This window comes from Anomaloglossus baeobatrachus, chromosome 4 (assembly GCF_048569485.1).
Source record: "Anomaloglossus baeobatrachus isolate aAnoBae1 chromosome 4, aAnoBae1.hap1, whole genome shotgun sequence".
NCBI classification, from domain to species: Eukaryota; Metazoa; Chordata; class Amphibia; order Anura; family Aromobatidae; genus Anomaloglossus; species Anomaloglossus baeobatrachus.
In genome coordinates, this window is record NC_134356.1 from 391,234,023 (window position 1) to 391,248,045 (window position 14,023).

General features: G+C 42.6%; 1 protein-coding gene across 8 annotated transcripts in view; it reads left to right on the forward strand.

Annotated features, from left to right (window-relative positions):
- The window catches only part of FRMD4A (FERM domain containing 4A), a 720,232-nt gene that overhangs the window by 431,182 nt on the left and 275,027 nt on the right, over positions 1-14,023 (forward strand). For all 8 annotated transcript variants that reach the window (XM_075345253.1, XM_075345255.1, XM_075345254.1 and 5 more), the window contains one exon: positions 11,577-11,671. In XM_075345253.1, the coding sequence (XP_075201368.1) occupies positions 11,577-11,671 (95 nt within the window). The remainder of the gene's footprint in view (positions 1-11,576; positions 11,672-14,023) is intronic.

Here is a 14,023-nt window from a genome sequence, read left to right on the forward strand (position 1 = left end):
AAATTACGCGTTTTGGTTACCAAAGATTTTGCTCAAAATGCACTAACAGGCAGTCAAAACATAGCATCTGTGCAAAAATGGTACCATTAAAAATGTCAGCTCGAGAGGCAAAAGTACACTATACGGTGAAACTTTTAGTTTAATTTAAAAGTACAACTCGTCCCACAAAAAACAAGCCCTCATATGGCAAGATTAATGGAAAAATAAAAAAGTTATAACTTTTTGAGTCTACCAAATGACTACAATGAAACAAAGAGTGAAACATTTAAAGGGGTCTGAATACTTTCCATACCCACTGTAAACCATACAGAAAATATCATTTTACTTCTGTATCTAATTTTAAGAGTGAACTGCAGGTTAACTAAGGACAACTAGAGCTAGCTGAAGGTTATACCCAGTGGCAATTCTTACCACATGAACATTTACAATATTTCCAAACGTGAGCGGAACATGAAGCATATGTGAAAGAGCAAACAGATTCCAAATTAATCCATGGAAATGAGCATTGTAAACAGTTCACTTAGAAAAGTCAGAAGCAGAGACCTTCCCCCAGGTTGTCTGTGTTTTATTCCTGCCCTGTGCAGTCATACATGGCATTATTATTCATAGTTCACTTGTTGATTCCTCAAGAAAAAAGTCAATTCCGACTCTGCACCCTAGAGCTTCCTAAGACACAGCCATTTAATTTCATCATATTAATCAAGCACATTTTTCATACAAAAGTATGGACTTTTGATATCAAGGACAAACTCAATGTTTTAAGCTTACGTGTTTGTTTCAAGAAATATTTTCTTGCCATTGTTTTAAGACCCCTTATTATATATAATGATCAAAGAGTGCAATAATGGTAAAATGTATTTCTGCCAGTGTGTAGTTTACAGAAAATAATCCAACAACAATGTCAAGTGGAGTATATGATGACAAATTGAATGCCTTCTTGTCCTTCAACCCTACCTATATGATCCTTTGATACCCATGAGAAAAGTTAGAGGTTTTCCACTACTAATGTCCTTTCTCCTAACGCTTCCTAACAAACACTTTCCTAGTATACTTCTGCTATCTACTCTACTCATATTAGCTGATCTCTAAGAGGTTTGTAATTTTCCTTATTGTTGTTGTAGCTTTGATCCTCCCTGCTGCAAACCAGAAACGGACCAACTGAGCAGGAAGCGTCACTGATGAGACCTGAGAGGAGAGTAAAGTGTAATCTGGACATGCGTGCCTAGACTGCTGACACTCAGAGAGGCAGCCCCACCAGTGACGTGTTTTGCTCAGTTGATCCAATTCCAGTCTGCAACCTGAAGGATCAAAGCCACAACAACTATAAAGGTATTTACAAACCTTTTAGAGATAAGCTTACAGGAGCATAGTAGATAGCAGAAGTATATTAGGAAAGTGTTAAAAAAGGGGTCACAATAGTAGTGGAAAACCTCCTTAATAAGATATTAATAGGAAATGACAGGTCTGCACGGTAATGCTTGCTTGCTTGCTTGCGCGAGCAGGGAGTGGACCCACTGAGCCACAGAACACAGAAAACCTAAAGGTGCTTGACTAAGGAAACATACCAGATTTTCACCAGAGCCTCTAATGGTGAGGTTTTGCACTGCAGATGAGAGACCAGGTGCTACTCAGGAAGACTGATGCTGCAACAGCTGGCCCCAGGGGTACATACACTGACAGTCTCTAATGACAGATGCAGCCGGGTCGGCTGATGCAGCAGGCTCAGCAGGTACAGATAGTTGCAGCAGCGGTTCAGCAGATACAGCTGGTACGGATATTTGCAGCAGCAGGTTTGGCAGATACAGATGGTACGGATAGTTGCAGCAGCGGTTACATCAGGTACTGAAACACAAATGGGTATTAGTAATGCAGCACACAGCAATACAGCAGCAGCACAAGTGACCTGACAACTAGTAATGTATAGACCACATTGCCCAGGCACCCACCATAAAGGGAGGGTGCATTAGATACCTAGTTCCTCTCAGCCATAGGCTGAAAGGCACTTCCAGATTAAGGTGTATTGGCCCTTTAGGAAAAGGTACACACACCCTCAGAGAGCTCCCAAGAGGTCTGTGCGGTGTGCACAGGCCCTGGGAGTCGGCGGCAGGGGCCAGGGATGGAGCAGCCACTGCTGAGCGGCCAGGGAGGTGAGTGTCCCAGTATCCCTTTTGGGGAAGGGGGACAGGACAGTGCAGGGATGCCAGTGCCTATGTTACATGAAAATATTATCAATAGAAACCAAGAGTGGGCCACATGTAATGGCAGAAATCAGTGATTTGTTATTGTAAGTTATGGCGTTGTTCTCCAAAATAACAATTTTTACATACCAATGGCAGGTTATTCAGATAAAGACCTTCAGAACCCCCTTTTGTTGACTATGGTCAGCTTAAACCAGCTGTCAGCTAAATTAAAGCTATCTGATGTGTTATAAAGTCACTGAAATAACTTTTTTTTTTTTTACATTCTTTTTACATAGAAATAAAAAACAAAACTAAAAGTGCTGTACATATATGAGGGATGCAATATGCAGTCTGTATTGATAAGTTTACAAAATATGTAAATCACTTACTGTATATTTGGCCGTCAAAAATGTCACTACTAATGAACAAATCATCAGGCGGTAATTTATATTCTGATGATCAGTGTTTTATTAATTGAGTTGAATTAATTAATATACTGTACGTGTGTTTCAGTTTTGTTTAAAAATACAACCTCTTATTTTTAGTTTTGACTGTGCCACATTAACAATTGTATGTAATATTTCCTAATATCGTTCTATGAGTATTACTCAGGGAAATCTGCTTTATGGAATCTTCTAAACTCTTGATTGACCTGTTTGTAAAGTCTTTCACGTCAGTTTGAGTTTCTTTTCTAATGGATCAATGGTGTAATAGAAAAACAAACTTCTGTTTGAAAACCCTAGTGCTCCTAGATAGTTGTCCCCCCCTACTCAGCAGGCACAGTGAGAACAGGAATGTGTCCGTTTCTCACACACTTGGGCCTGGGAAACTCAAATGTTTAACAGTAATGAACATCTTCCAAGGTGACACAATGAAATGTAGATGGTGCAGAAGAACCGCACTAGTTTACCCCATGTGGTTAATATTAACTGTTTACTTTAACTTGAAACAAACAATTTGAAGTTGTTGCTCATGTTTTCTCGAACTCTTGCCTTTCGATAAAGCTGGGTTCACACATAGCGATAGCGACAACGACGTCGCTGTTACGTCACCATTTTACGTGACGCAACAGCGACCTTGTAAGTCGCTGTTATGATCGCTGCTTAGCTGTCAAACACAGCAGAAGCAGCAGCGATCATAACGACACGCGTCGCTGTGCTACATGTGCAGAGAGCAGGGAGCCGCGCACACTGCTTAGCGCTGGCTCCTTGCTCTCCTAGCTACAGTACACATCGGGTTAATTACCCGATGTGCACTGCCGCTACATGTGCAGAGAGCAGGGAGCCGCGCACACTGCTTAGCGCTGGCTCCTTACACTCCTAGCTACAGTACACATCGGGTTAATTACCTGATGTGTACTGCAGCTACGTGTGCAGAGAGCAGGGAGCCGCGCACACCGCTTAGCGCTGGCTCCCTGCTCTCCTAGCTACAGTACACATCGGGTTAATTACCCGATGTGTACTGCAGCTACATGTGCAGGGAGCAGGAGCCGGCACTGGCAGCGAGAACGGCAGACGCTAGTAATGAAGGTAAATATCGGGTAACCAGGGAAAGGTCTTCCCTTGGTTACCCGATGTTTTACCCTGGTTACAGCTTACCGCAGCTGCCAGATGCCGGCTCCTGCTCCCTGCTCGCTTCATTTAGTCGCTCTCTCGCTGTCACACACAGCGATGTGTGCGTCACAGCGGGAGAAAAAATGAAGCTGGACATTCAGCAACGACCGGCGACCTCACAGCAGGGGCCAGCTCGTTGCTGGATGTCGGACGTCGCTGCAATGTCACAGAAAATGGTGACGTAGCAGCGACGTCGTTGTCATCGTCGCTGTGTGTGACACCACCCTAAGTTACCAATAAATTCATATTCCCGACAGTCCACTTTTTTCTGATTCTTTCCTCCTAACCTCCATCACTCTTCACATAGTCTACAGTACTTCTCCCACTTTGCATATACATTTGTTTTATTTTTCCTCTACCGTTCACGTTTCATTAATCCCCAAAATAATGGAAGACAGATTATGCCTTCCAGCAGAACATTTGTTCTCTCCTTAGTTCTCAAAAGTGGAACTATCCTCAATTTTCAGAACCAGTTCAATAGAGTATTATGCATATACGGAAGTGAAGCAGACATGCTTAAAGCTCACACTTATTTTCAAAAGCTATTAAATTGATGTCCACATACATAAAATAAATTTTATACCATAGAAAATGTATTTCCTGCGCCTACAAATTTAGCCACAACCACTCAGACAGTCCTAAGCTGTGACACAGGGGTCTTTTATGTAGTATGATCTTCAGTCATGCCAAATGGTGAGATTTTCTCGGATTCGCAGTAAAGACCCATTGTTCACTGGAAGAAGATGTGAGTCATGCCAATGAGGCTACAACTAACAGTCAGTGCCTGTTACAGCTATGTCATAGAAGATGTTTACACGTTACATGGACAATGGATGTGTCATTTCACAAGGAAAGATCAAATCACTGTGATCAAAATAATCTATTATATCATAACTGGACAAACAAGAATATATGATGCAATAGTTCGAACAACAACTTCGCAAGCCAATTATTTATCTATTATTACTTTACTTTTTACTTTTATAGCTGGTTAAAGTGTAACTGCTTCTGCCATTGAGAACAACAGTTTTTATAACCATGTACCTTGAATATATCATCTTTTTTCTGCTTATCCAAATTTTCATGTTTGACTCACTTATTTGAACCATGCTTGTGACTTTTCTGTATCTCATCTGAATTGATGACTGTTTTTTGACTGCAGCTTTTTTGCCTTTGTTTATAGTTTGTGCCCGTTTTTACTATGTTTTGGTTACTATATCTGAATCCTATTTTAATTCACTTGGTTAAGGAGGCTGTCCACTACTTTCACATTGATGGCATAGCCTAAGGATTAGTTATGAGCGGGCCCAGACTATAAAACTCCAGTTCCTTGAGGGTTCAAAAGTCCCAGATCACCGACCCAGGCCTAGAGTTCTGAGGGAACTCTGGGTAATGATCTAGATCCAGCAACTTGGGTAATTAAAAAAAAAATAAAGGAAAATAAAAGAAAAAAGGGGAAAGCAGGCACGTTATACTTACAGAGTCTCTCGCGGCATTACAGTGCTTCCGGGTCCTCTCATACTACTTCCAGGGTCGCTCATTATCCTTCATGCATATGCACAGTTTCCCCTGCCCACTGGCAGTTCCCATGTCTCTGGTTGCAGTCAGACATGCCCCACCCTGTGTGGCAGCGTGTCTGACTGCAACCAATCTCAGATGCTGTGTGCATTCCTATGCTGTAAAAATAAATTAGTGTAGGGTCCCACAATATTATGATACCAAGCACAGATAAATCATACAGCTAAAGGCTGCAGCCACAAGCCATGTGCTTTTCTTGGCAGTGTATCAAAATAAGACATGATGGATACCATGTTTGGTATAGGTGGTCTCCTTGACTGGAGACTGCTCTTCCCGTGGTTGTTCCTTCCCGGTGAAAGACCTGGCTAGTTTCCTGGCAGCGTTGAGAAACACGTGATGGTGTCTCCGCGGCTTTCTTATTTGCATACTTCCCAGGGGGCGTTGCTCTAGAATCACTGCGTTGAGAAACACGTGATGGTGTCTCCGCAGTGGATATGTTGATCTCCCTAAGGTCAACAATGCTTGCTTAAGTAGTCTTTTACTAGGCATTGCCCCCACTAGCCAGATTCCTACTCCACACTGATGAGGGGCAAATACCCCGAAACGGCTGTCTGTGGATGGATACCATGTTTGGTATAGGTGGTCTCCTTGACTGGAGACTGCCCTTCCCGTGGTTGTTCCTTCCCGGTGAAAGACCTGGCTAGTTTCCTGGCAGCGTTGAGAAACACGTGATGGTGTCTCCGCGGCTTTCTTATTTGCATACTTCCCAGGGGGCGTTGCTCTAGAATCACTGCGTTGAGAAACACGTGATGGTGTCTCCGCAGTGGATATGTTGATCTCCCTAAGGTCAACAATGCTTGCTTAAGTAGTCTTTTACTAGGCATTGCCCCCACTAGCCAGATTCCTACTCCACACTGATGAGGGGCAAATACCCCGAAACGGCTGTCTGTGGATGGATACCATGTTTGGTATAGGTGGTCTCCTTGACTGGAGACTGCCCTTCCCGTGGTTGTTCCTTCCCGGTGAAAGACCTGGCTAGTTTCCTGGCAGCGTTGAGAAACACGTGATGGTGTCTCCGCGGCTTTCTTATTTGCAAACTTCCCAGGGGGCGTTGCTCTAGAATCACTGCGTTGAGAAACACGTGATGGTGTCTCCGCAGTGGATATGTTGATCTCCCTAAGGTTAACAATGCTTGCTTAAGTAGTATTTTACTAGGCATTGCCCCCACTAGCCAGATTCCTACTCCACACTGATGAGGGGCAAATACCCCGAAACGGCTGTCTGTGGATGGATACCATGTTTGGTATAGGTGGTCTCCTTGACTGGAGACTGCTCTTCCCGTGGTTGTTCCTTCCCGGTGAAAGACCTGGCTAGTTTCCTGGCAGCGTTGAGAAACACGTGATGGTGTCTCCGCGGCTTTCTTATTTGCATACTTCCCAGGGGGCGTTGCTCTAGAATCACTGCGTTGAGAAACACGTGATGGTGTCTCCGCAGTGGATATGTTGATCTCCCTAAGGTCAACAATGCTTGCTTAAGTAGTCTTTTACTAGGCATTGCCCCCACTAGCCAGATTCCTACTCCACACTGATGAGGGGCAAATACCCCGAAACGGCTGTCTGTGGATGGATACCATGTTTGGTATAGGTGGTCTCCTTGACTGGAGACTGGCCTTCCCGTGGTTGTTCCTTCCCGGTGAAAGACCTGGCTAGTTTCCTGGCAGCGTTGAGAAACACGTGATGGTGTCTCCGCGGCTTTCTTATTTGCATACTTCCCAGGGGGCGTTGCTCTAGAATCACTGCGTTGAGAAACACGTGATGGTGTCTCCGCAGTGGATATGTTGATCTCCCTAAGGTCAACAATGCTTGCTTAAGTAGTCTTTTACTAGGCATTGCCCCCACTAGCCAGATTCCTACTCCACACTGATGAGGGGCAAATACCCCGAAACGGCTGTCTGTGGATGGATACCATGTTTGGTATAGGTGGTCTCCTTGACTGGAGACTGGCCTTCCCGTGGTTGTTCCTTCCCGGTGAAAGACCTGGCTAGTTTCCTGGCAGCGTTGAGAAACACGTGATGGTGTCTCCGCGGCTTTCTTATTTGCATACTTCCCAGGGGGCGTTGCTCTAGAATCACTGCGTTGAGAAACACGTGATGGTGTCTCCGCAGTGGATATATTGATCTCCCTAAGGTCAACAATGCTTGCTTAAGTATCAAAATAAGACAGACTATATGCGGCTTTTTAAAATTATTTTAAAAAATATTTTTAAAAAGCGGCTTGCTGTACCCCCCCTTCCCCAATTTTGATACCCAGCCATGATAAAGCTGGGAGCTTGTATTCTCAGGTTGGGGAGACCCATGCTTATTGCTCCTCAGTCTAAAAATAGGAGCCTGCAGCCATACAGGATTGTTGCATCCATTAGATGCGACAATCCTGGAACTTTACCTGGCTCAACCCGGTTGCTCTGGTTTGATGGCAATCAGGGTAATAAGGGGTTAGTAACAGCTCACAGTTGCCACTAAGTCTTAGATTAGTAAGGGGAGGCATCTATGAGATACCCCCCATTACTAATTTGTAAGTGAAAAGATATAAACACAAACACCAAAAAAATCCTTTATTTGAAATAAAATACAAAAAAACCCACCCTCTTTCACCCTTTTATTAATTCCCAAAACACTCAGGTCTGACATCCACACGAGGTCCCACAAGGATTCCAGCTTTTTTACATCTGAAGTGACAGCGCGTGGGCATAGAACATGACTACCCGCTGTGAGCTTAAGTAAGAGAATGAGCCACAGCGATGAACGGTGATGTCGAGCCAAAGCACCAGAATTGTAGAATCTTGTAATACTCCACTTCTGGAGCAGTTGCGGGCTGGTATTTTTAGGCTGGGAAGGGCCCAATAACCGTGGACCTTCCACAGTTGTCTGCTTTACCTTTTGCTGATTACCAAAATTGGGGGCACCCCATGTCATTTTTTCCATTTATTTATGTTTTAAGTTGATACAGTTAATACAAATTTGGACGATAAGCTCCACATGCCAGGCACCATAGGGTGCAATATTATAATGTTTTGTGTAGTTGGAAAGGTATATATCTGCCAGATATCTATTATTTATCTATCTATCTATCTATCTATCATTATCTTTGCAGACCTTTAACATATAAAAATAAGTAATTTCTTGAATGCATTTAATTCCGGCACGTGTCACACAGACAGCACACACCTAAACACGGATTGGTAAAATTGGACCATACCTCATGGACCGTATATGTGAAGGAGGGCTAGGATGTATTATGAGGTGTCTATAATGAGGTTCTGCAGCAGCTGAAGTGTGCATTACAAGGCTCTGCAGCAGCTGAGGTGTGAATTATTATATTCTGCAAGCTTAATACAATTGGCAACAGGAAAATGTACAGGTTCTAATGACAAATATACTAGTAATTCCCAAATGTAGTAAGATGACTTTAGATATGATTCAATATAAAAGATTTCATAACGGCCATAAAAGTATAGAATCTAGTTAAGTAAATTCCTGTTAATGTGATAGGAAATGATTAAGGATCATAACTGCATTGAAAACCTTATACAGATTTTATTAAAATGATTTAATATATTGAACCTTTTGAAATCTTATATGAAATGCAGCAAATAACACCTTTTTAACTAACATATCAAACTTGTGGTTGTTCATAAATTAAAATTATGAAATAATGTATGATAAACCTAAGTATATCCTGATATATATGTGGATCTATGGCAGAATGCATTCTTTGTTCATTAAAGGGAACCTCCAATTTCAGAAAACGTCTTACATATTATTGTGACACGTCAGACATTTTGATCTGTGAGGGTCCATGTGATAAGGCCCCCACAGATAGTTAAAATAATTGGGCAAAGTACTTTGGCTGAGCCCTGTGTCCTCTCAGCTGTGTTCTGCTTTTCTTGGCTGATCTTTGCAGAAGTGAGGTTAATGGTGTATGGACTTCTAGAAGGTGTACTCACATTTTGAAGGAGAGCAGAGCTGAACTGTCACAGTACTTAGCTCAGTGTCGCTCATCCTTTCTTTCAGCACCCACTGATCAAAACTTCTGGCCTGTCACTATGACAGATCAGGTATTGCATGACATTGGAGGCACACTATAAGGTGGGCTTTGCACACTACGACATCGCAGGTGCGATGTCGGTAGGGTCAAATTGAAAATGACGTACTTCCGGCATCGCATAAGACATCGTAGTGTGTAAAGGTTCGATGATACGATTAACGAGCGCAAAAGCGTCGTAATCGTATCATCGGTGCAGCGTCGGCGTAATCCATAATTATGCTGACGCGACGGTCCGATGTTGTTCCTCGCTACTGCGGCAGCACACATCGCTGTGTGTGAAGTCGCAGGAGCGAGGAACATCTCCTACCGGCGTCACCGCGGCTTCCGTAGGATATGCGGAAGGAAGGAGGTGGGCGGGATGTTTACATCCCGCTCATCTCCGCCCCTCCGCTCCTATTGGCCGCCTGCCGTGTGACGTCGCTGTGACGCCGCACGACCCGCCCCCTTAATAAGGAGGCTGGTCGCCGGCCAGAGCAACGTCCAAGGACAGACGAGTCCATGTGAAGCTGCCATAGCGATAATGTTCGCTACGGCAGCTATCACAAGGATATCGCAGCTGCGACGGGGGCGGGGACTATCGCGCTCGGCATCGCAGCATCGGCTTGCGATGTCGCAGCGTACAAAGCCCGCCTTAATGTTCAGGGGATTGCAGTCACATATTTCTTCCCATGCTACGGTATTATTCTAAGGCATGTTAAAACGTTAGGAAAAAAAATCAAATTTGAGAATATGATAAATTTATTAGAATATCAATTTTGGCATGACAATATTTTATTTTTTATAGCTTACTCTATATGTTGCCAATATATGTAAAGCGCTGTGGAATTAATAGCGCTATATAAATGAATATGCAAATATGCAAAATCATTATATGCAACTATATAAACAAGTCAGTAATTAGACATCGTATTTGCTATAAATAAAATGTATTATTTTTAGCTGAGGTATAAACAAGATTCACTTGTGTAGATTTTGGTTTCTAAGACCTATTTTTTTTCTTTGGACAAATATAGACAGACATGCGTCAAGGCAAAATGTATAGTGTTTATAACTTACTATTTTATGTCTATTAAAAATATTAGATTTATACATTACACTAACAAAAAAACTTAAAAAAATGTGTCAGCACATGCAAAATGGTGAAAAAACCGTTAGCATCCTTTATTCACTAACACTAGATCCTAACACTTTTTTTCACCATATTGATGGTGCTGCCTCATTTTTGGATTTTTCTCTAGACTAGAGGATAGGATACGGAGTCCACATCTATTAAGGAGGTTTGCCCCAAATATGCTGTGCCGCTATTTTTTAAATCTATTTATCCATCATCAATCTATATTTCTTTGGCTTTTCTTTGTTGTTCATGTTTTTCAGGTCCTATCACCCACCCTTTTTATCCTGACATTTACATAATTCCTGGTAATATTTATGGTCATTGAACTATATATTGAAATTGTTTTTGTCCTCAATACTCTGAGAACTCTAATAATTTAAAGGGGTTCTCCAGGACTTGATAACTACCTGTCAATTCTACCTGGTGGTGGCTTAGAGCGGTCACCAACCACTCCTGCTGACAATTTACCTATTCTACATCAACATAGCAGCTCCTCCTCTTCAGGGCTGCTCTGCCGGTGGGGTGTGACTGTAATCATGCTAATTGACATCTAGCTCCCCACAGATAGGCAGCAGTGATCCAGCTGTCAGACATTGACCGTCACACCCCATCAAAAAAGCAGAGCAGTAGAGAAGTCGCTGGTCTGTTGGCATGATGCCCGCAGAAGCCACTGTATTACCAGCAAGTAACTGACTACTCTAGGTTATGGGCACAACTACCTGCTTATTAGTTCTTAAGGCCCCGTCACACACAGAAATAAATCTTTGGCAGATCTGTGGTTGCAGTGAAATCATGGACATGTTGTTCCATTTGTACACAGCCACAAACCTGGCACTGATTGTCCACGATTTCACTGCAACCACAGATCTGCCACAGATTTATCTCTGTGTGTGACAGGGCCTTTAGACCCGTAAAATAGTCCCAGATAACCCCTTTAGGATATTTTGGATGTATTAGTTATCATGTATATTAAGATCTTATGTGAGGTTATGAACATACTTTATTACAATTCTCAACCCTTTCTAAATATGTATTTCTTCTTTCGTAGCCAAAGCTGCTGGCCAAGGAGCTGCTTGATTTAGTGGCATCCCACTTTAACCTGAAGGAAAAAGAATATTTTGGGATAGCTTTTACAGATGAAACGTAAGTTGCTTGCAAATCTTGAATTGAAATGTTATTTTGATGCAGTTTTTATATCCGATTTCTATTTTCTACAAGCAAATAATGAGTCCTCAACCACAATCAGCAATAGACTCAAAAAGACTCCGAAATCCAACCCTACTTGAAATCAATGACAAGTCCAATGTGATGTTTACACAGGCAAAGCTGTGAGGTGGCCACCATGTTTTCTTCATTGTAAGAGCTACAGATACAATTTTATGTAAAAATATTATCGTTCATGCACACCTAGGAAGTATAACGTCCATATGCTCTAAATGAGCCCAATAAAATACTTTCTACCTGTCCAAAACACCTTCAATGAGAGCCCACAATGTATAATAAAGAGTGAACCAAAGTATTTGACGAATATAACAGCCTGTGCCTTCTACCCATAAAATGTTCCTACGTTGCCTGTAAGAACCACTTGTACCATATTTGCCTTCTTAGTAATGTCTTGAGGCTTTTATTAATTTTAATGAGGAACAGGAACGTTTTATTAAAGGTTTTCAATAATAAGGTTTGCATTGAAGCTTTTGGATAGCTGTTGAAATTATGCATTATGTATGAAGCAGAGGTCTGACTATGCAATCCGTTTTGGAGCTGTGACAAAGTGAAGTCACACAGAGTAAGGGATTTTCACTTCCAGAAATCATATCGGTCAAGTCCCTGTATCACCTGCATAGGATTTAATGTACGAGGCTGTTGGAAGTTTCTCAACCTCCAAATTCCAGCTGTCGCTACGTTTTGTCTGTGTACTGTAAAGACCCCTTTACACACTGAGCCTTTCTAGCAATCCCAACCTGGCCGGGATCGCTACAAAGTCTCTGGTGAGTCGCTGGTGAGCTGTCAAACAGGCAGACCTGGCCAACGACGCAACAGCGATCCGGACCTGCAGAACGACCTAGCTAGTCATTGGGGACGTTGTAAAGCAGCTTTTTGAAAGGGAAGTCGTTAACGAAGTCGCTGTAAAGTCCCCTTTACACACTGAGACTTTCTAGCGACCATGCTGCACAGCGGGAAACAAAGGCCCAAAGAATGGTCCTGAACGATTTGTAGCGATCAGCAACTTCACAGCAGGGGCCAGGTCGCTGATGTGTTTCACACACTGCAATGTCGCTAGGGAGGTCGCTATTACGTCACAAAACCGGTGACGTTACAGCGATGTCGTTTGCGATGTTGCAGTGTGTAAAGCCACCTTAAGAGGAGGACCTATAAACAACATTTTATCACTTATACATTAACACTGGCAAATTATTCACAGATCCCGATCACTCATTTCCTGTATAATGCTTCAGAAGTGTTTTAATCTGGTTTTACTCAATTTAATGAAATGCAGATACACCATTGATGTTATCTTATCTAGTTCTTCACATCACATTATAGAAAAGTGCCGCAGGGCGCATTATAGATTTTTTTTATTATATAAATATTGTATGTCTTGTTATATTATATTTTCATTTTTATATTTTAAAGCTGTTCTGCCTGAATTCTTCTATCTTTGAAAACAGAAGAAAATTAGCATTTCTAGCTCCATAGCTATATAAAAAAGTTTTTGTTAGGTAATTTATGTGTTCTAACCTAGTAGCAGTGTGATGTGTGGCCTAGTTACCCCTTCCTACCCATCCCTGTGTTATAATATAGTGTAATGTGCATGAATAAGAATATGTTTTATTACTTATGTGTTCTGTATGTAAATGTGCAGGGGCTCTAGCCCCATGGGCGTCGCATCGCCCTGTGGGCGTTTGCATGTTTTCTGTGGTATCACGCCCCTGTGGGCGTGATACCATGGATTTACTTGACCAACGTCACCATCAGCCCCTGGAGATCCCGCGCGTGCACACTTACCATTCCCGCAGCCTGTGCTTGCTTCTCGTCTTCAGACACGCACTGCACATGACCGGAACCGCAGGAGTCTTTTGAGCATGCGCAGTGCGCTTCTGAAAACGAGGGGCAAGCACCCAGATAACAGTGCTGCGGGAATGGCAAATGTGCATGCGTGGGATCTTAAGGAGTGACAGGACCTCGCTCAAGTAAATCTATGGTATCACGCCCACAGGGGCATGATACCACGGAAAACATGCAAACGCTGACAGGGCGATGCGACACCCATGGGGCTAGAGCCCCAGCACATTTACATACAGAACACATAAGTAATAAAACATATTTTTATACGTTCACATTATACACTATTACCACACACGGATGGGTAAGAAAGGGTTACTAGGCCACACATCACACTGCTACTAGGTTAGAACACATAAATTACCTGACAGGTTCCCTTTAACTGTACTAATCAAAGACAGGCATAGAGGTATAACTCTGTCAGTATAATCA